The following is a 23383-nucleotide window of genomic DNA, read 5'->3' as shown; positions in this document are numbered from 1 at the left end:
TTACTATAATGAACAATAATAACTAAATAAATATAAAAGCAAGGTGATAATACTGAGCCTTTAGAAAACACTAGTCAGTCTGCACTTGTATTAACAACAGTTTTGAGCCCCATATCTCAGAAAGGATATGTTGTCATTGGAGAGAGTCCAGAGGAGGTTTGTGAGGATGATTCCAGGAATGAAGGGGTTAATATATGAGGTATGTTTGGCAGCTTTGGGCCTGTACTTAGAAGAACGCGTGGAGATTTCATTGAAACTGCCAAATGTTGAAAGGACTAGATAGGCTGGATGTGGAGAGGATGGTGGGGTTGTCCAGAACTATAGGGCACAGCCTCAGAACTGAGGGGGAACCCTTTAGAATGGAGGTAAAGAGGATTTTTTTTTAGCCAGAGAGTAGTGAATCTGTAGATTGCTCTACCACAGGCTGTGGTGCAGGCCAAGCCCATGGTATGTTTAAGGCGGAAGCTGATTTTTCCCTGATTGGTCAAGGATATGGCGGGAAGGCAGGTGTATGAGGTTGAGTGGGATCCAGAATCAGCCATGAAGGAATGGTGGAGCAGACTCGATGGGCTGAATGGCCTAATTCTGCTCCTATGTCTTAAGGTCTTATAAATAAATAAACATAGATTGACAGTGCAAAGGAGGAAAGGCATGGACTACTCTGAAATCTGGTGGCAAGGGGGAAGACGCTGTTCCTAAAATGTCGAGTGTGGGGCTTCAGACTCTTGTACCTCCTCCCTGGAAGTAGTAATGAGAAGGGACATATCTCAGATGGTGAGGCTCCTTACTGATGGGTACTGACTTTTGAAGATGTCATCTTTGGGGTGGGGAGGCATGTGCCCATGATGGACAGGATGAGTCCACGCCACTCTACAATCTCTTAAAATCCTGTGCATTGGAGCCTCCACACCAGATGGTGATGCAGCCAGTCAGAATGCTCGCTGCCATTGCTGACCTGCCAAATCTCCTCAAACTCCTAATGAAGTACACCCTGGGCATGTCCACTTCACGACTACATCAATGGGTTGGACTAAGATGCATCCTTTGAGATGTTGATGCCCAGGAACTTGAAGCTGTTCACCCTTTCCACCGCTGAGCCCCCCCCCCCCCCCAATGAGGACTGGTGTACGTTCTCGTAATAATCCCTCCTCTTGCCGTCATGTCAAATCTCCCTCAGTCAACAGAAAATCAGACCATCAGAGAAGGGTTTGCATTTGGAATTGCTGGTACCGGCTCCAAGAGAACATTCCAGTAGCAAACACAGCAAGGTCACACAATCTGCGATGAGGTATTTTTTTTTTAAGTTGTGCTCTCTGTGAGATAAACATTAACTCTACAGGCTGATAAACAGCCACTCAGCGCTGAAGCCTGCTTTCTGTACCTTAAGTAATCTTTACTCGCTGACTCTGACCTTTCAACGAGTACAAATGGAAAGTTTTTATTCCAAAGCAGGGCTGAAATGCTGCAAAGATCAACTTGTTTAAGTTTGTTTTGTGGTAACTACAACTGGCTGAGAGTGGATGGAAGTTCATTGATCTTTGGTGGTATTTAATTAGTATTCTTGTTCCTCGGTGTCACAATGTACAATTGCTGTCTATCCGTTTGTTCAGGTCGCTGCCCCTTGATTTTCTTCCATCCTGTCTCCTCCTCATCCTCTAATAGTTTTAAATAATTTCATCTACATTCAAACAATTTATGCAGTGATCATGCAGATCTCCAGATCAATTCATCCCATTTCAGGGCTCTCGACTAAATGAAATAAAAATAGCAAATCTCTCTTTACCAGCTCCGGTGAATGTTCCAGGACCGCAACGTTAACTTTCCACGGGTGCTGCCTGACCCGAAAGTGGTTCTGGATTTTGCTGCTGTTATTTCAGATTTCCAGTCCCGGCAGTTTGTGACATTATTTCCATCAACTAGCTGTTTCCAAAAAGGAAACAACTCACCAGAATGAGCAGTCAATCATCCTCATTTAAAGTGGATGGGTCGTGACAAATGGTTAGAAAAACCTTAAGTTTTAACATCCAGCAAACAAAAACGATTAAGGTCGTGCAAGCTATATTGAGTGAAGTGACTGTAGGGATTGTATAGGGACGGATGTTATTTCAAAAAGAATTAGTCATAGTTATAGAGCTCTACAGCACAGAAACAGGCCCTTTAGCCCATTTAGTCTGTGCCAAATTATTATTCTGCTCGTCCCATCAACCTTCACTTGGACAACAGCTCTCAATACCTGTCTCATTCATGCGCTTATCCAAACTTCTCTCAAATGTTGAAATTGTATTGTATCCACACTCCACACACTCACCACCCTCTGAGTGAAGAAGATCCCTCACCCTTATGTTCCCTTTAAGTATTTCACATTTCACCCTTAATCTATGGCCTCAAGTTTTAGTCTCACCCAACTTCGGTGGAAAAAGCCTGCTTGCATTTACCTTATCTATACCCGTCATAATCTTGGATAGCTCTGCACAGTTTCCTGCACTCCAGGGATTAAAGACCTAACCTACTCATCTATTTAGTGAACGGCAAAGGAGCTTTCTCAAATGCTCCTCGAGTCCCTGCAACATACTTGTACATTTTCTCTGCACTCTTTTAATCTTATTGATATCATCCCTGTTATGGATGATCAGAGCTGCACAAAACAAGTTAAGAAATGAAATCTAAGTCAGTGTAAAGAAAATTTAGAATAGAATTTAGAATACACTTTTCTTTGAGGATACTTCCTGTTTTGGACAAATACATTGAATTTGAAGGGATACAATTAAATTTTCTAGTCTAATATTGAAGCTTTAGTGGTTAAGTTCAATTTACAAATTTTGTAAATTAACTTCCTAAGACTGAGGAGCAGTAACCCGTAGGATCACTGGGGACCCAAGTCATCCCAACCACAATCTATTCCAGCTGCTACAATCTGGGGAACAGTACCGCAGCATAAAGGCAGGACCAACAGGCTCCAGGACAGCTTCTTCCACCAGGCTATCAGACTGATGAACTCACACTGATTTGAGCGTACTCTATATTACATTGACTGTTCTATTTATTATAAATTACACTGATTGCACATGGAACATTTAGATGGAAACGTAACATAAAGATTTTTACTCCTCGTGTATGTGAAAGTCAATTCAATTCAATCTAGTCAAAGTAGTAGAAAAGTAAGGGGCAGTGTCTTGGTGGTATGATATTAAAAAGGTATGATATTATAATTGGTGCTTAACAGTTGGGAAGCAAGAGGAGAAGACAATTTTTCAAGCAGAGGACAGTAATGACCTGTAATAAATTTCTCTCAGATCTGGATTAATTAAGTCATTCAAGGGTGAGAAAGGTCGACTTACAAAAGGTCATGCAACAAAGAGAGTTAGATGTAGATCAGCCCCAAGCTTGCTGAATATTGAAAGGCCTCCCTCCTCTGTTCCTTAAGTTCAAAGTCAATTTATTATCAAAGAACATACTGAGATTCATTTTCTTGTGGGTGTTCACAGTAAATACAAGATACACAATAGAATCAATGAAAGACCACACCCAACAGCACAAACAGCCAATGTGCAAACGATAACAAACTGCAAAAATAGAAAGAAAAATAATAATAATAAATAAATAAGCAATAAATATTAAGAACATGAGTTATAGAGTCCTTAAGAGTGAGTCCAAAGATTGTAGAATCAGTTCAGTATTGGGGTGAGTGAAGTTATCCCCTCTAGTTCATGAGCCTGATGATTGAAGGATAATAACTGTTCCTGAACCCGGTGGTGTGGGTCCTGAGGCTCCTGTACCACATTCCTAATCACAGCAGCAAACAGAGAACGTGGTCTGGATGGTGGGGGTCTTTGATGATGGATGCTGCTTTCCTGCCACAGCATTCCTTGTGGGTGTGACCAGTGGTGGGGAGGGCTTTACGCATGATGGACTGGGCCACATCCACTACTTTTTGAAGGCTTTCTTTTCAAGGGCATTGGTGTTTCCATACCAGGCCATGATACAACCAGTCAACATACTCTTTACCACACATCTATAGACGTTTTAGATGACATGCTGAATCTTCACAAACTTCTACAGAAGTAGGAGGCACTACTGTACTTACTTTGGAATGGCAATTATGTATGGAACCCAGGACAGATCCTCTGAAATAGTAACACCGAGGAAAACCAAGGAATTTAAAGTTTCTGAACCCCTCCAGCTCTGATCTCCTGATGAAGACTGAGTCATGGACCTCCAGTTTCCTCTTTTTGTAGTAAAATAACAGCTCCTTAGTCTTGCTGACATTGAGTGAGAGGTTGTTGTTGTGGCACCACTCAGACAGATTTTCAGTCTCCCTCCTATATTCTGATTTGTCACCACCTTTGATTTGGCCAATGACAGTGGTGTCATCAGCAGACTTAAATATGGCATTGGAGTTGTTCTTAACCTGACAATCAAAAGTATTGTTGGTCAGAAGGAACTACAGTCTACAAATTAGTAGATTCAGATGTATCAAGGACGGGATAAACCAATTGTCTTTGTTTCTCCCCATTTTATGGATTCTGAACTGATCCTTGCTCTGGGGTAATATAATTGGAGCAATTGAATGTGGACGTAATGAGCTTCAGGTTGCTAAACCTGAGATCATTCTCAGATGAATAGTGACTTATTATGTGAAGTGCCCGACCTACGAAAGAGGCAATCTGTAATCTCATTAGACTCTGTCTGGGTTGCCTATTTTAACTGATTTGGACCAGTCAGAGTTGAAAGGCACAAATGCACAAGGTTGGTGGGGAAAGAACCATGAAACAACGTTGGTTGTAGCCCTGGACTAGAACCAGTAAGAAGGTGACGCAGGTAGGTCAGGTAACCAATGAGATGGAGATCCACCAGTTCAACTGGTGAAGAACACTATAAACAGAGTCAGGAACTCCAAATACTTAATGATGATAACTCTTCAGCAATCAGAGAACAACCATCGCAGATGAGGAGGACCCCACGGTACGTGGAGTTCGGGACCACGGGGAACGCCAGGCCAGCATAGGCGCCTTTCCCGGGTAATATCTTTTCTTTTCATTGACTATTCATTGAAGGTCAGGAAAATTTAGTTAGCGCGATGTATTTATTTAGTGTATGAATTCACATACTTGTTAATTTAGACAATAAAGGTACTTGTCGGTAAATGGAGATTTCTCTGTGTTTCTCTGATCATTATTACAAGGGATGATCCTTGCAACAGTATAAAGTGAGTAGAGGAGGGGACTAAGCACATAGCCGTGTGGTGCGTCTGTGCTGATGGACTTTGTGGAGGATGTGAAGTTGCCAATCCAGACTGACTGTGGTCTGCAAGTCAGGAAATCAAGGATGCAGTTGGACAAGGAGTTATTGAGGCCAAAGTCTTGAAGCTTATTGAATAGTTTTGAGGGAATTATGGAATTGAATGCTGAGCTGTATTCAATGAAAAGGATCCTGATGTATACATCATAGCTGTCCAGATCTACCAGGTTGAGTGAAGAGTCAATGAAATAGCATCTGCTGTTGACCTGTTGTGATGGTAGGTAAATTGGAGCAGATCCAAGTCACTTCCCAGGCAAGAATTGATATGCTTCATCACCAACCTCTCAAAACACTTCAGCATTGTGGATGCAAGTGCTACTGGATGAGTCACTGAGGCAGGTTACCTCGTACTTCTTAGGCACTAGTATAATTGTAGTCTGCTTGAAGCAGGTGAATACTTCAGAATGCCAAGTGAGAGCTTAAAGGTATCGGTGAACACTCCAGCCTGTTGATCAGCACAGGTCTTTAGTACTCAGCCAGGTACCCCATCTGGGGATTCAACCTCCTGAAGGATGCTCTCACAGCAGCCTCAGAGTCGGAAATCACAAGGTCATCAGGTCTGTGAGAGTTCATGAAGGTTCCTCCATGTTCTGACAGTTAAAATGCATTGAGTTCGTCTGAGAATGAAGTTTTGTTGTCCCCTGTATCACTTGGTTTCACTTTGTAAGAGGTTCTAGTCTTCACAGCTGTTGAGCTTCCTTCAGTGATTCATGTTTGGTCTGGAATTGCTACTTCACACATGAGATGGCTTTCTGGAGATGGAACCTGGACCTTTTATATTTTACATGGTCGCCAGACCTGAACGCCACTGATCTGGCCCTCAGCAGATTGTGGATCTCATGGTTCATCCAGGGCTTCTGGTTGGGGAAGACGCTGAACGATTTTGTGGGAACACACTCGTCTACAGCTGTTTTATAAAGTCTGTGACAACCATGGTGTATTCATTCAGATCCTCTGATAAATTGACGAACATGGATCAGTCCACCAACTTGATGCAATCCTGTAGCCGCTCCTCTGACTCCCACAACCACCTCTTTGTTGTTCTTATCTCTGCTGCCTTTCTCTATAGCTTTTCTCTGTATGCAGGGAGAAGGAGGACAGCCAAATGATCAGATTTCCCGAAGCGTGGTCTAGGTATGGAACGGTAGGCTTTCCTAATTGTAGTATAGCAGCGGTCAAGTACTAAAGAAGATGTCTCAGCCTGAAATGTCGTCTATTTACTCATTCCATAGATGCTGCCTGGCCTGTTGAGTACCCCCAGCATTTTGTGCGTGTTGCAATGGTATGTTGGATCTCCAGGTGCTACAGGTGATATGTTGATAATTGGGCACAGATTTCTTCGAACAAGCTTGATTGAAGACCCCAACCATGATTTGAAATGTTTTGGAGTTGGCTGGTTCTCGTTTGCTGATAGTGGCACTCAGTACCTCGAGTGCCTGCTTAACATCGGCCTTTGACAGTACATTAACTGCAGTTAGGATCATAGAGGAGAATTCTCTTGCTAAGTTGAACAGTTGGCACTTAATCAGTAGATGCTCCAGGTTGGGGAACAAGAGTGTGACAAGACTGCTGCATCTGTACTCCACAAAGTGTGTATCATGAAACACAGACACCCTACTTTTTTCTTCTCTGAATCAGCAGTCTGGTTCTTCCTGTGTGTCAAGAGGTCTCTGGGTCTTGCTGATGTATCCAGCATGTCAGGAGTGAGCCATGTCTCTGTGAAACAGAGAACACAACAATTCTTCATTTCCCTCCAATATAGTAATCTTGCCCTTGTGTTCTCAATCTTGTTCCCCAGTGACTATACAGTTGCTGGAGTCCTCCCCTATTCCCTCTCTTTCAGCCATGTCAATGTACATTTGTCCACTTAAAGGTGCTGTACCCACATCCTCAGGAGTTAAGTCCAGGGAGTCCTTTAGAAGATCGTGAAATCATTAGTTCATTGAGGTGGTTCAAAGATATTTTACTTAAAGGGAAATTACAAGCTGCAGATTGCAATGAGAGTAGTTCAGAAGAAGTATATTTAGAAGTTTTGTAAGCTGCCCGCAACACGTCGCCATGGTTCACCAGCACCAACTTGATCAATGGCAGAGACATAAGCAAGGCTGGATATCATCCTGGGAGACCATTGCAAAAATTACCCTGACAAGTTTTTTTGATGCAGCAGTTGGTGCTGGAAAGTCCTGTCCTCGGGGAGCTGGACTGGGCCCTTCCAGGTGAGATTCACCCTAGCGCATTGATGTTTACCAGTGCCATCTGTCCAGGTGTTGAAAGCAGCTCCTGAGACGCTGAGTTGTGCTCTGCTGATGGAAAAGGGCACCACAATGTACAGACCAAAAGCCACGTTTCCAACAGCTGGTGAAGTAAGATCCTGTTGGGATCGTTCTGGCGTTGCTGCGGTATGTAGCTGTTTGCCAATTTCTGCCTGAGCTGACAGTTTTGAGCATCGCTGTTGTACTGTTGCTGGGCTCACGTTGTTCGACCTTCACACTCATGGCCAGCCCAGATCTATTGCAGCCTCCATGTGAGTGATGAGCCTTCATGCCACAGGTACCTGGAGCCACACAATGAACCAGTCCATGAAGGCCTGTGGGTGGAAGGAGGGGTTTGGCCACAAGCACTCTCCCCTCTCCGTGGCAACCACAGTAAGCTGTGAATTATGCTGCTGAGGACAGAGTTCCTGCTCCTCACACTTGCTGGTGCCAAAGATACTGCAGCCGCAAGCTCCGGGTGCTGTTTCTGTGTAGATCATGATTTAATGTCATCACCTTTTAATCGGGGATTCTCTGTGCTGAGTAAAACAGCCTTTTAGTGCGGTGAAGAAAGACAAACCTTTTCAACGCATATTTAGTCTCAATACACTTGCCTTTGACTTGTAAGATATCATGCCACACAGCCCGTCATCTCCATGGGTGGTGACGTTTAAATAATGACACAGCTTATATTAAGGCTATGCATTCTTCACTCAGGTCCCCATTGCTTCTCACAAAATTGCAAAAATCCCAGAAACAAATGCTGCTGCCAACCCCCAAGGTGTGCTTACGGCTGAAGTATAGGCCAGGAGGTATAAAGTATAAAACGTATATATAGAAGTATAAAAACAGGAGGTGCTGGAAACGTGCAGCAGGTCAAGCTGCCCCTGTGGAGAGAAGAGCGAGAGTTAATGGTCCCAGTCCCTGACCACTTGTCAGTGGCAGAAGACTGATGGAGAAGGAATGAAGAAGGCAGAGATGAACCTGTCAGCACCAGGTGAGGTGAACACGGATATTACAAACATTCTCTACGTGTACAACATATACTGTGCAGTATACTCCTCCTTTAGCTTACGCTTGTGTTCGTGCAGTCATCGCATTGGGCAGTAGAGTCTTGTGAAAATCTGCTTTGCCGCAATGAATCAGCTTCACAGGCTGACTTCAGATTCAGTCTGAATCATTTATCACAGGTACATGGAAACATGCAGTGAAATGCGTTGCTTGCATTGATGACATACACAAGTTGGGGATGTGCTGGGGGCAGCCAGGTAGTGTCTCACATATTCCACGCCAACAAAGCATGCTCACAATGAGATCCAACGGCCAGGAGGGTTCTTCTGCATCACTTCGTGGACAGCGAAGGGCATGACAAGCCACAGAAGCCATGGTCATCCACTGCAGCCAAGGAAGACTCCAGTTGTGATGACTACTTGCACCGCTGGACCCAGACTACCAGCGTTGAGAGTGGAACTGCCCCAGTACAATGGCCTTTCCACTTAAAAACTCTCCCACACAGGTTTTAATATTGCCAATGTCAAGATACAATGGACAACCAAACAAGCAATCCTATAAATATTTAAATCTTTTGACTGTATACATTGCATCTCAAAATATTCATTAAGATTTCATAACATGAAATCTGACTCTACTGTGTATGAAAGGTGTTTCCTACTAATTATAATACAGACAGCCAAAACAATGCCACCCAGTAACGTGTAATGAACACATTGTCCAGATAAAGGTGTTTTGGTGCCACCATTGGCACCTGTTGAGTTTTTAAAACTATTCACACAAGAGATTCTGTAGATGAGGGAAATCTTGAGCAACACAAGATGCTGGAGGAACTCAGCAAGTCAGGCAACATCAATGGAGGAAAATGAACAGTCAATGTGTCAGACCGAAATCCTTCAACAGGAAATGAAAGGAAGGGAGCAGAAGAAAGAATGAGGAGGGGTTGGGGTGGAGGGGAGTACAACTGTCCTCCTCCTTCAGCTCTTCCACCTATCCCTCCTCAGCTTCTCACATTGTTCTCTCCTTCCCCATAAAAACCCATCATTCACCTCATCCGGTCTCACTGATCACCTGTCAGCTTGTACAGCTTCCCCTCCCCCCACCTTCCTATTCAGGCCTCTGCCCACTTCTTTTCCAGCCCAAAATATCTCCTCCATACATACTGCCTGACCTGCTGAGACCCACCAGCATTTTGTATGTGTTGTTTAAATACAGTTACATTGTGTGTAGTTCAACTAATCCCACTACAAATAAACTCTTCTCGGGCTTCCAGACAGGTGAAGATATTGACCATAACCAATGACAAACTTTGCTATCTTCTTCAGGAATGATACCTGGGCATGTCTCGTCCAGTGGTATTTATACGCCTGTCTTCTGTCCCTGCTGATTGGTTAGTTGTCATCCAATCAGGTTTCTGGTCTCCCACCTTGTTTACAATCAAATTCCAGTTCTTACTTAGAGCAAAATGTTCTCTTTGTTAATGGTTTTATTTCAATGGTTTCCTTTACCAGGTGTTCCCAAAAGCCATTGGTGTGGCAGGGAGTCTTGTGCCATCGAAGTCAATCCTCTGGCCATTGCAAAAGCAGTGTTCTGCCAACACTGATTTCTCTGAGAAGCTGGCAGAGTTTGGCATCAAAACGTTGGTTATAATCAATACCTGCACCTCACTGGAAACCAAGTTAGACATTTCATGAGGAAATCCAGACGATGAATGTTTTTCAGGCACTCGCAGATTATCTGTTCTAAACATACAAAATTGGTTAATTTTCTCTCCATTATAAAAATTAGCAACTTACTTCTTCATCCTCCTCAACGTTGCATGAACAGTTTCTGTACCACCATCTTTTGAAAGCTTCCAAAACTGCCATGATCTACAGAACTGCAAATAGAATAAGATAGATTCGGTCAGCAGAAGACTACAAGCAATCTTCAGTGTTTACCATTCATTTGATTATCTTCATATGTCACACGTACATCAAAATATTTCATCACACAGTGCATCAAATCAAATAAGTGCAGATTGCACTGTGCAGCTTCTGTGTCAACCTAGCATGCACACTCCTCACTAACCTTAACCGGCCATCTTTGGAATGTGAGAGGAAACCGGAGCACCCAGAAGAAACTCACACCATCGTTGAGAAAACACATAAATTGAACAGAAAAGTGATATGCTTACTGCTTTGCTACCATGGTGTCGAGTGTTCCAGTCCAATGTAAAACAGAAATGAAAAGTCTGCCTTTGTCTGTGGGTGGTGTCAGTTCCTGCCAATTTTGGATTGCTTCAGCCAAGTTACCTCTATTGTCTTTAACTCTACCTTAGTGACCAATTGGTAAACTGGTTCGTTATTGTCACGTGCTACAGTGAGAACATTTTGTTTGTATGCCAGCCACACTCATTGGTCCATTGGGGTGGTGCAAGAGAGAAGGAATAACAGAATGCAGAATAAAGTGTTGCAGTTACAGAGAAAGTTCAGTGCAGGCAGCCAATAAGCTGGAAGGCATGGCGAAGTAGACTGTGAGATCAGGAGGCTACCTGCTCATATAAGAGGTCTGTTTAGTTGTCTCTTAGCCGCAGGACAGAAGCTAGTCTGGCACCTAGTGGTGTGTGCTTTCAGGCTTTTGGATCTTCTGCCCAATAAGAAGGGAGAGAAGAGAGAATGTCCAGAGTGAGTGAGGTGTTTGATTATGTTGGCTGCTTTAATGAGTCAGCGAGAAATCCAGACAGAGTCCACAGAAGGGGAGAGGATAGTTTCTGTGATGTTCTGAGCTGACTCCAAACCATTGTGATTTCTTGTGGCCTCAGGCAGAGCAGTTGCAATACCAGGCTGTGATGCATTTGGATAGAATGCCTTCCATCGTCCATCGATATAAAAATGAGCCGTGCCCATCAGGTGGCGGTAGTGTAGTGCAGATCTCAAAGTGATTTCAGGTTCAAACTGGCCACCGCATTCAAAAAGGACACAGGGATCTTGAAAAATTGCAGCTCCATTAAAAAGAATAACCTCTACCAAATAAAAATTTGAATAGATGCAGCTAGTCTTAAGGCTTAAACATTGACAATAAATAAAATGGGGCAGCATGGTCGCATAGTGGTTAGTGCAGTGCTTTTACTGTAAATTCAAGTTTAATTCCCGCCGCTGTCAGTAAGGAGTCTTTATTCTCCATGTCATTGTGTGGGTTTCCTCCGGGTGCTCTGGTTTCCTCCCACAGTCCAAAGATGTATAGTTAGCGTTGGTGAGTTATGGGCGTGTAACGTTGGTGCCAGAAGCATAGTGACACTTCCAGGCTGCCCAGCACAGCTGTCACAGATTTGATTTGATAGCAACATCACATTTCAATGTATATCTCCATGTACATGAGACCTTTAAAGAGAAATCAATCTAAGTATCTCTTTAATAGGCCAGCAATGAAACCAACTACGGGACTGAATGTTGTGCCCTTTCATAGTGAAGGCAACTCTCTCACTCTCTCTCTCACTGTCACTCTCACACACGCGCGTGTGCGCATGCACACACACACACACACACACACAAACACACACACATACACACATTCATTCTCATTCATTCTCTCTCTCTCTCCCTCCCTCCCTCCCTCTCCCTCTCCCCCTCCACCTCCCTCGCCATAACTGAATCCCAGACCTTCCTGCTTCCCCACTCCCCCCCCAATGACTAGGAATGTTTGGTCCCTCAACAAATCAAAAATCCTATTACCAGTGAGACTGATAATCTCATTTGGTTTACACTAACATCTCAAAAGTCTCAACATATAAATAGCTTACACATGCCAGCTTGTAGATAAATGTGATTAATTTATATGTTATGTCTCAAAGTACTCAAAAAGACTTTATAACATATGCTTATCTACACTGTGCGTGGAATGGGCTGCCGGCGTCAGTGGTGGAGGCGGAAACGATAGGGTTTTTTAAGAGACTCCTGGACGGATACATGGAGCTTAGAAAAATAGAGGGCTATGGGTAAACCTAGGTAGTTCTCGGATAGGAACATGTTCAGCACAGCTTTGTGGGCCGAAGGGCCTGTATAGTGTTGTGGGTGTTCTATGTTTCTATGAATATGCAAGGTTCTTCCAATTATCTGGAGTGACAGGCATATGAGGGGCATATGCTCTGCCATCCACAAGTCAGGATTGAAATTGGAATTGGTTTATTATTGTCACATGCTGAGATACAGTGAAAAACCTGTCTTGCATACTGTTCATACAGATCAGATCATTACACAGTGCATTGAGGTACAACTACAGAGCTACAGGGAAAATGCAGTGCAGGTACACAAGAAGGTGCAAGGTAGATTGTGAGGTTTGGTGGCCACCTTATCATACTAGGGAATTAAATTATTCAAGAATCTGATATCGGTTTGATAGAAGCTGTCCTTGAGTCTCATGATCCATGCTTTCAGGCTTTCGTATCTTTTACCCAGTGGGAGAGGGAAGAAGTGAGAATGAGACCCTGCAGGATTGGAAGACAATAAGAGTGATGCCACCATTCAAGAAATGAGGGAGGCAGTAAGCAGGGAAATATGGACCATCACAGGGAAAATGCAGGAATCCATTATTAAGGAGGCAATAACAAGACCTTCAGCAGAGCCTGTGATCTCTGAAAGAGGGATTTATGCCATACACATTTACTAGGGCCCTTTAGGACGCAAAAAATGGTGGACAAAGTGGAACCAAGAGATGTAATGTATTTGGATTTCCAGAAGGTATTTGATAAGGTGCCAGATAAAAAGTTCCTAAACAACAGATCATGGAGTTGGGAATTATATATTGAGATGGAAAAGGGATTGGCAGACTAAAACAAAACAGAAATCCAGATAAACAGGTCTATTACGGATTTGACAGTCGGTAACTAGTTGAATGCCACAGGGATCAGAGCTGGGTCCTCGCCTATTTCCAATCAATTTTACTAAATTGGATGACAACACCAAGGGTACTGCTGCAAATTTGCTGTTGACACAGAAATAGGTGGATAACTAAGTTTTGAAAAGAACACCCAGAGCCTGCAGTGATATTTAAATAAACTGGTTGTACAAGGGTTGGCAGAGGTCATGGAAGCATGGAAAAGCATTATGAAGGATGAAAAGGCACATTTTTCTTTAAGAGGAATGAGAATATAGAATACTGTGATACTGAGGGAGCTGAGAGTCCTAGTAGTGGAACAACAATTATTGAGGAAAACCGATAGGAACTTTATTGCAAGAGGTAAGGAGTACAAAACTAGAGGTCTTTGATGAAACTCTACAGGGTGCTGATGAGACTGTACTTCAAACTGTCCTGCCTGCAGTTTTGATCCTCATATTAGAGGAATGATATATTTGCATCAGAGACACTACACAGAAGGGTTACCCAAATAAAAGGGCTGACAAGTGCAGAGAGAGGAAAAGTAGGTTAGGTCTATTCTCATTGGAGCTTAGAAGAACAAGAGGTGGCCTATTTGGAAACATTCGGAGACAGATTGAGAGGATGCTTTCCTGAGTAGTAACATCCAGAATTAAGCCATGGTTTCAGAATAAGGGGTCTCCTGTTTAAGATAGATAAGGAGGATTTTTTTTTCTCAGAGGGCTGTGAATGTTCAGAGTTCTCTAGCTGAAGTAGAATCACTGAATATATTCAAGGAGGAGACTGACAAACATTTGAACAACAAGGGTGTCATTGGGTAGAGGGAGAGTCAGATCATAAACTGCATCAATTAATTAATTGGTCTCTATTGCACAAATGACTTGCACCATAAGATCAAGAGCAAAGTACCTTTTAGAGAGTCACCACTTAGCTTGTCTGTCTTTGCAACTGGGGCATTGTTAGGAACAAGTTCTCATTACATGAAATAAATTTCCATTTTACAACACCTAACAATTTACAGATTTCTGGCGACACACACACAAAATGCAACAGGCCAGGCGGCATCTATGGAAAAAGAGTACAATTGACGTTGTAGGCCCAGACCCTCATCAGGACTGGGAAAAAAAGATGAAGAGTCAGGGTAAGAAAGTGCAGGGAGGAGAGGAAGACCCACAAGGTGAAAGGTGAAACTGAGAGGTGGGGTAGGGGTGAAGTGAAGAGCTGGGAAGTTAATTGGTGAAAGAGATTCAGGGCTGGAGAAGAGGTACCAGATTTCTGGTACTTTATAAACAATATCTACCCTACATCATCACAAAACATTGCTTATACTTACACAATGTGTGGTACAACTTCCTGATCCCTACCTAAGGAACAGATCTATAGAGGTTCTACAAGTTGAGAAAAACACAAGGGGAACTGTATGCCACAGGAGATCCTTTAGTTTTCAGTCACTGACCGTGTCGGCGTTAACCTTTTGTTATCACAATAACTGCCATGATGGCAAAGTAGGAAATGTGTGACATCATAATCCATATATAAAATACCATAGCAACAAATGTACCACACACTTGGTCTTTTGAGGGCAAAGGGCAGAGAAATTACTCAAAATTAAATTGAACATAGCACAGAAACAGCTGATTCAGCTCTACAGATTAATACCTGCTCTTCACCCTCCAATCCTGGTATCATACCAGTATCGCTTATGCTTCACCTTGTATGTTTTCATATGACTCCCTCACATGGCAGCAAGCATTTTTCCTGAATTCCCCAGAGAATATAATTGCAACAATAATGCTCTACACTTTTCCTTCGGCTCCTCCCGCTTTCTCCAGACCCACATGGACCCCAGCAATGCCCGCCTCTTCATGGGCTACGTAGAACAATCCATGTTCCAAGCTTCCCCAGTAACTCTCCCCAGCTCCGCTACATTGACAACCGTATTGGTGCTGCTTCATGCACCCATGCTGAGCTCTTTAATTTTATCAACTTTGCCTCTAACTTCCACACTACCCTTAAATTCACTTGGTCCATCGCTGACACCTCCCTGCCCTTTCTTGATCTCTCTGTCTCCATTTCTGGAGAAAAACTATCAACCAACATCTTTTATAAGCCTACTTATTCCCATCATTATCTTGAGTATGCCTCTTCCCACCCTGTCTCCTGTGAAAATGCTGTTCCCTTTTCTCAGTTCCTTCATCTCCACCTGTTCCCAGTAGGTGGCTTTCCTTTCCTGGGCATCAGAAATGTCCTCCTTCTTCAAAGAATGAGGTTTCTCTTCCTCCCCTCACCTTCTTTTCCTCTATTTGCCAGACATCCATGGTCACCTCATCTTCCCACCACCTTAACAAAGGTAGAGTTCCTCTTTTTCTTACTTACCACTCCACCAGCACCCACAACTTCCACCATCTCCAAAGGGATCCTACCACTAAACATATCTTTTCCTCCCCTCCCCCTCACCCCTCCACTTTCCACAGGGATCATTCCCTCCATGATGCCCTTGTCCATTTGTCAGTCCCCACTAATCTCCCTCCCACCACTTATCCCTGCAAGTGGCCAAAGTGCTACACCTGCCCATTCACCTCCATTCAGGGCCCCAAGCAGTCCTTCCAGGTGAGGTGACACTGCACCTGTGAGTCTGCTGGGGATCGTCAGTCATGTAAGGTGCTCCAATGAGGCCTTCTCTACATTGGTGAGACCTGCCATAAACTGGGGGATTGCTTTGTCGAGCACTCCATCCACCAACAGTGGAACTTCCCAGTGGCCAAACATTTTAATTCCCATTCCTGTTCTGATGTGTCAGTCTGTGGCCTCCTCTTGTGCCACGATGAGGCCACCCTCACAGGAGAGGAGCAACACCTTATGCTCTGTCTGGGTAGCCTCCAACCTGGTGGCATGAACATTGATTTCTCTTTCTTATAGAAGTTTTTCCCTCCCCCTCTCCTCTTCTTCTATTCTCCACCCTGGCTTTTTACCTCTTCTCATCTACCTATCATTTCTCCATGGGTCTCCGCTTCCTTCCCTTTCACCTATGGTCCACTCTCCTCTCCTATTGGATTCTTTCTTCTTTCGCCTTTACCTGTCCCTACCTCCTGGCTTCACCTAACACTTTCTAACTGGCCTCCTTCCCCTGGCATCTTCCCCCTTCCTCTCCAGTCCTAAAGAAGGGTCTCAGCCTGAAATGTTCACTGTTTTTTCATTTTCATAGATGCTGTCTGATCTACTGAGTTCCTCCAGCATTTTGAGTGTGTAATTCTACACACAGAAGCCACTTTATTAGGTACACCTGTACACCTGCACACCTGCTCATTAATGCAGATATCTAATCAACCAATCATGTCCAGCAACTCTATGCATAAAGCATACAGACATGGTCAGGGTTCAGACCAGACATCAGATTGGGGAAGAAATGTGATCCAAGTGACTTTGACCATAGAATGATTGTTGGTGTCAGAAGGAGTGTTTGAGTATCTCAGAAACTGTTGATCTCCTGGGATTTTTACACTCAACAGTCTCGCATGCTCCTCCGTGCTCTAGCTTCTCTAACAGAGTTATAATGTCCTGCTCACACTGTTCCTTACTGTGGGAGCAAATCAACAGGTCATCCACATACTGTAACAATGTACTTTCCAAAGGCATTCCCTCTAGGTCTGCCTTCAATACCTGATTAAAAACGTGTGGTGAATGTTTAAACCCTTGAGGCATTCTGGTATAGGTATACTGAGCACCTCTGTGAGTAAATGCAAACAAATACTGACACTGATCAGCTAGAGGAATGCTGAAGAAAGCCGAACACAAATCAATCACTGAAAAGTAACTTGCTTCTGGTGGAACATTAGTCAAAAGTGTGTGTGGGTTGGGGACTACCGCTGGCCAGTCCTCTACCACATCATTTACCGCCCGCAAATCATGCACCAATCTCCACTTAGATTTATCTGCTTTTAAAATCGGCAGCAACGGGGTATTGCATGGACTGTTTGTTCTTTTAAGCACTCCTATTTCAAGCAACCCCTGTACTGTTGATGCTATTCCCTCTTCTGCTTCTGGTCTTAGAGGGTATTGTGGTCTCCGGGGTGGAATTGCTCCCCTTTTCAGCCTTATTTCCACCGGACTCGGTGTTTTTATTTTCCCTACATCCGTGTCATGCTGTGACCACAGAATAGATGGCGACTCATCTAACCTTTATCTTCCTGCTGGCCTCTTTCCTTTCCCAGCAAGTGCATGTGTGGTTGGGGAGTTATTTCGACCTTTCTCACTGTCCCTACCATATCTACACTTACCATTATTTTAATGCAATTGTTGTCTTCTGATATCCACACCTCTGGCATGATTTTCCTCCACACTGTTACAGTTTCAGCACTCTTAACTAAGGGTCCTAAGTCTTTAGACTGATATCCTTTGTTAACCACCAACTTTACGTAGGGTACAGCCTCCGGTATCCTGTACCATTTTTTTAAAAAGGTGTTCCATTTAACTTGTAAAGCTGCCCCTTGCTTTCCAATTATCACAGCCTCCCCTTTCAGGTGCTGCTGGGTACACGCCTCTAGGTGCCATTTCTCCTCTAACTCCCTGTTCTGAGTCTCGTCAAAAATCCCTGTACAATGTAGCTCAGATTTGGGCATTACAGCCCTGGGTAATATAGCCTGCACATCCTTTTTCCATTTTTCCCAGGTTTCCTGAATCTGATCTGCGACGTCTCCTATCCAAAAGACATTACCCTTCTTGTCTTCTCGCACTATCAATTGAGCCCCTGCTCTTTCCACACTCAGCCCATTTCTGGTGCATTCTAATTTTAATTCCAATTTCAATAAGGCATCTCTGCCTAACAAATTAATTGGAGTTCCTTTAAATACTAGCACCGGCAAAGCAATTTCTTTATTTCCCATTCTCAACCGCACTGGAGCTGTGCACTGTGTCAACTGTGTTTTCCCCGAGAACCCTACCGTCTTAATAAACTTTCCTGACATGGGAAGGTGAAGGGCATACTGTGGCTGTACACAAGTGTACGTGGCTCCCGTATCTATCATCATTGGTGTCAGTTGTCCTTCTAACATAACCTGAACAATGGGTTCCTCGTCTGCCTCCCTCGTTATCATTGGGTAATGTCCCTTCCCACTCGAGTTCTCGGGGCACCCCTAATACCTCGCATAGGGGTTCACAGGTCCGCTTGGGCCTGTGGGGGCTGGTCCTTGGCTAAACTTTAGTTCCCTTCTTATCGGTTCCTGCTGGTGTGTGACAGGCCATGGTGTAAGTGGACAATCTCTTCTCATGTGACCTGGCTGATTACATTCCCGGCACAATCTCTCTACCTCTCTTTCCCCCTGTCTTCTCACTGGTCCCCTCTGCCCATAGCTTCTCTGTCCCCCTCCTTGGGACTTCCAGTCCTGTCTGGGCTGTTTGAATTTAGTCTGTTCCTGATAGGGCATTTGTGGAAATGCTCCCCCAAAGACAATTATTGGCATGGGGTTTTCCAGCCCTTGTTTTACAGTATGATCGGTTCCCCCATATAGCAGTGCTTTGTCCAGTTCGATGGCTGTACTCGGACCAGTGGTTGCTGGCAGCATCTTTTTGTTTTTCTCTTCTTCCTTCTTTTTGAGTTCTTCAAGCTGCATTTGTATTAACTTTCTTTGCACCTCTTCCTGCTGCTCAGCCAACCTTCGTTTGTCTTTTCTGTATTTCTCAACCGCATGGACTACGTGGTCTCTAAATTCTTGTGGGGTCTTTGACGTTAGCCCAACCACTTCATCCAGTTTGGATTTTACTTGTGGAGGCATTGCATCCAAAATGCTATGTCAGAACAGTGAGATCATAAATAAGCTATTCTCCACCTCTTGCTCAGTCTCCAGTCTCCACCTTTTCAACTGGTTTTCTACGTAGGCTGCTGGGTTTTCAGTGTCTCCCAGTGGATCCCCCTTTAAGGCTTTGGGGTCCACTTTGGGTGGATAAAGCTTTCTGAGGGCCTGCCATACCCTCTGCCTCACTCTGTCAAACCCGTCTCCATCAGTTCTCGGGTCATTCGCGTTTACTATGCCAGCCATTTCCATTAGTTCGTTAAATTTGGAGGTTCCCATCAACCTTATCAATTGTGCCTTCAAATCTCCCATAGCCAATAATCGTCCTGCCGTTTCTTCTTCAAAGGCTCTAATCCATTTCCCTGCTCCTTCATGTAGATTGGGCAGAGTGTTTTTCAGCCCTTCTAGGTCCTGGGATCCCCAAGGGATATACTGCACTTGTCCTGATCCTTTTACTAACAATGGCATCATTCTTCCTCCTCCTTCCCAACTGCCCTGGCTCTCCTCCTCACCTGACTCTCCATCTGTCTCAGGGTACGTCTTTACTGCCTCCCATACAAATGTCTCCGATGTTCTCTTCTTCCCTCGGTCTCCCTGTGGAGTCCTTCCTTTCTGTCTTAATTCAATACTCGGTTGGCCCCTGGAGTATTTTTCGCATCTCTTCTGGCAACCCCTTCTCAGTAACTTATCTGGCTCTCTCTCTACTTCCGCAAGTCGCTCCCCGACCGCCTCCTTCTGCTCTTCTAGGCTTCTGCCTCTGTGGTGAACTATGTGCCTGTCGGGACACGCCCCTGCTGACTGCTCCTGTGGCTCCTCCCACAGGCCCCTGTATAAAGGAGACCTGCGGCCTGAAGATCGGCCTCAGTCTCCAGGACCTTGTATGATAGACACTCACTCCTGGTTCCTTCTTCCAGTCAATAAAAGCCGATATCTCGCCTACGTCTCAGTGTGAGTTATTGATGGTGCATCAATTTTATTGACTGGAAGTTTTAAAACATGGAACCCGTTTTGCGTCCGGACCGGTTGGATTTGGACCCTCAAGACCCTGACGCGGCTCTCGCTTTTGAACACTGGCTTGCATGCTTCCAATCGTACTTGGCGGAGCTTCGTGCGACTGAACCCGCCGTTATGCACAGAATCCTACTCTCGAGGGTCTCCTCCAAAGTTTACTCCTTTATCCGGGACCTGCCGACCTACGAAGGGGCACTGGACGCCCTCAAACGACAGTACCTGCGGCCGGTGAACACCGTCTACGCAAGACATCGCTTAGCTACCCGGCAACAGCGGCCTGGCGAATCGTGCGCTGAGTTTCTCCGAGCATTACAGACACTCGTCCGAGCTTGTGACTGCAAGACGCTCACGGCAGAACAGCATGCGGAGCTGCTGGTGGGAGACGCCTTTGTGACGGGACTGAGGTCAGTGTACATGCGCCAGCGGCTGCTGGAGAACTCGGATCTTACCTTAAGCTCGGCGATAGAGAAGGCCAACGCTCTAGAAGCTGCGCGGCATAACGCCGACGCTGTCCAGTCGCGCGATTCCCCGCCGGTTTCGTGGACGCCTCAGACCCCGCCACCGCCGGCTCCCGGGAGCGAATTCGCCAACGCCGCCGCCAGTCGCGATTCCACGAGCTCCCCGACCCAGACCACAGCTGTGGCCCGTAAGAAACTCGTGCTTTGTTATTTCTGTGGCCAAAAGAAACATCCTCGACAACGCTGTCCAGCGCGAGAAGCGACCTGCTCCAGCTGCGGAAAGCGGGGCCACTTCGCCAAGGTCTGTAAGTCTCAACCTCGAGCGGAGTGCAGCGCTGCGGGTGAAACGTGGGGGCCGCCATCTTGCATGCCGGGATGTGGGCGGCCATCTTTGTCGACGTCAGCACGCCCCGCCCCCGATCCTCAGACGCTGACCGGGTACCCCGGATGTGAGCGGCCATCTTTGTCGGCGTCAGCACGCCCCGCCCCCGACCCTCCGATGCTGACCGGGTACCCCGACGGCGATCCAACTCTGGCCACTGTGACTCTCGACCAAAGCGCCCCACACCAGCTTGCAAGGTCCATGATGGACATCCGGGTGGAGGGGCACAGGACTAGATGCCTGTTTGACACGGGCAGCACTGAGAGTTTTATTCACCCGGACACAGTGCAACGCTGCGGACTTGCAACGCGGCCGGTCAGTCGGAGGTTCCATTTGGCCTCTGGGTCGCAGTCCGCAGACATCCGGGCGGGTTGTGTAGCGACTTTGGTGGTGCAAGGCACAGAATATCGGGACTTTGAACTGCTGGTCATGCCTAATCTGTGTGCACCTGTGCTATTGGGGCTGGACTTCCAGAGCCATCTCGAAAGTGTGACTATGGTATACGACGGGCCCCTCCCACCACTCACTGTCAAGAATCCTCAGTTTTGTGGGACTTCTTCACATACCCCGCTACTGACCACACACACACACGGACACACACATCCCATCCAGAACCAGGCCAACAGCTGCGCTACCGACACTTGCAGCCTCTCCACTCTCAAGATCCCTCCCCCACCGCTGTTCGCCAACCTGACCCCCGACTGTAAACCTGTGGCAACCAAAAGCAGGAGGTACAGCGCGGGGGACCGGGCCTTCATTCAGTCGGAGGTGCAGCGGCTGCTCAGGGAGGGGATCATTGAGCCGAGCACAAGCCCTTGGAGGGCCCAGGTGGTTGTTGTTCGGACTGGGCAGAAAAATAGGATGGTGGTGGACTATAGTCAAACCATCAATAGGTTTACGCAGCTTGACGCATACCCCCTACCCCGCATCGCGGATATGGTCAACCAGATTGCTCAGTATAAGGTGTACTCGACAATAGATCTGAAATCCGCTTATCACCAGCTCCCCATCTGCCCAGAGGACCGCCCCTACACCACCTTCGAGGCGGGCGGCCGGCTCTATCACTTCCTGCGCGTCCCTTTCGGTGTCACAAATGGTGTCTCTGTCTTCCAGAGGGAAATGGACCGGATGGTGGACCAGTACCAACTGCAGGCCACATTTCCCTATCTGGATAACATCACCATCTGTGGTCATGACAGGCCAGATCACGACGCCAACCTCCAACGGTTTCTCCAAGTGGCCGCAGCTCTGAACCTTACTTATAACAGGGACAAGTGTGTTTTTGGTATACTTGGGTATGTCGTGGAAAACGGGGTTATTGGGCCTGATCCCGAACGTATGCGCCCCCTGTTAGAGCTCCCTCTTCCCACCACTCTCAAGGCCCTCAGACGGTGCCTGGGGTTTTTTTCCTATTACGCCCAATGGGTCCCCCATTACGCAGACAAGGCTCGCCCCCTGGTCAAGTCTACCTCGTTTCCCCTCTCTGCTGAGGCCTGCACGGCCTTCAACTGCATTAAAGCGGACATTGCCAAAGCTACGATGCATGCAGTGGACGAGACCGCTCCCTTCCAAGTGGAGTGTGATGCCTCCGATTTCGCTCTGGCTGCTACCCTTAATCAGGAAGGCAGACCAGTAGCATTCTTTTCTCGCACCCTCCAAGGCTCTGAAATTCGGCACTCCGCGGTGGAGAAAGAAGCCCAGGCCATAGTGGAGGCTGTTAGGCACTGGAGGCACTATCTTGCTGGCAGAAGATTCACTGTGCTGACCGACCAGCGCTCGGTTGCGTTCCTGTTCAGCAACCAACAGCGGGGCAAGATCAAAAATGATAAGATTTTGCGGTGGAGGATAGAACTCTCCACCTACACCTATGATATCCTGTACCGGCCTGGCAGACTCAATGAGCCCCCTGATGCCCTATCCCGGGGAACATGTGCTAGCACACAGCTCGACCAGCTGTACGCCCTTCATGCACAACTTTGCCATCCGGGGGTCACCCGATTTTACCATTTTGTGAAAGCTCGGAACCTGCCGTACTCCCTGGAGGACATCAGGACGATGACCAGGGACTGCCAAATTTGTGCCGAGTGCAAACCGCACTTCTACTGTCCTGACACGGCACAACTTGTCAAGGCCACCCGCCCTTTTGAACGCCTGAGTGTTGACTTTAAGGGCCCCCTTCCCTCCACTGACCGCAATGTCTATTTTCTCAGTGTTATCGACGAGTACTCACGGTTCCCCTTTGCCATCCCCTGCCCCGACACCACTGCCACGTCCGTCATAAAAGCCCTGCGCCAGCTCTTCACTCTGTTCGGGTATCCCTGCTATATC

At 46.0% G+C, this 23383-nt stretch overlaps 1 protein-coding gene across 1 annotated transcript in view; it reads right to left on the bottom strand.

Moving 5' to 3' along the window:
• The window catches only part of LOC132399708 (phosphoenolpyruvate carboxykinase, cytosolic [GTP]-like), a 29400-nt gene extending 18960 nt beyond the window's left edge, over window positions 1–10440 (bottom strand). The window contains exon 1 of the mRNA XM_059980387.1: window positions 10358–10440. Coding sequence (XP_059836370.1) covers window positions 10358–10429 — 72 coding nt within the window. The 5' untranslated portion in view covers window positions 10430–10440. The remainder of the gene's footprint in view (window positions 1–10357) is intronic.
• Window positions 10441–23383: the final 12943 nt, after the last annotated feature.

The sequence above is a fragment of the Hypanus sabinus genome, chromosome 9 (genome assembly GCF_030144855.1).
Source record: "Hypanus sabinus isolate sHypSab1 chromosome 9, sHypSab1.hap1, whole genome shotgun sequence".
NCBI classification, from domain to species: Eukaryota; Metazoa; Chordata; class Chondrichthyes; order Myliobatiformes; family Dasyatidae; genus Hypanus; species Hypanus sabinus.
Note: the sequence above shows the minus strand (reverse complement) of the source record. Positions and strands in the feature narration are given on the sequence as shown.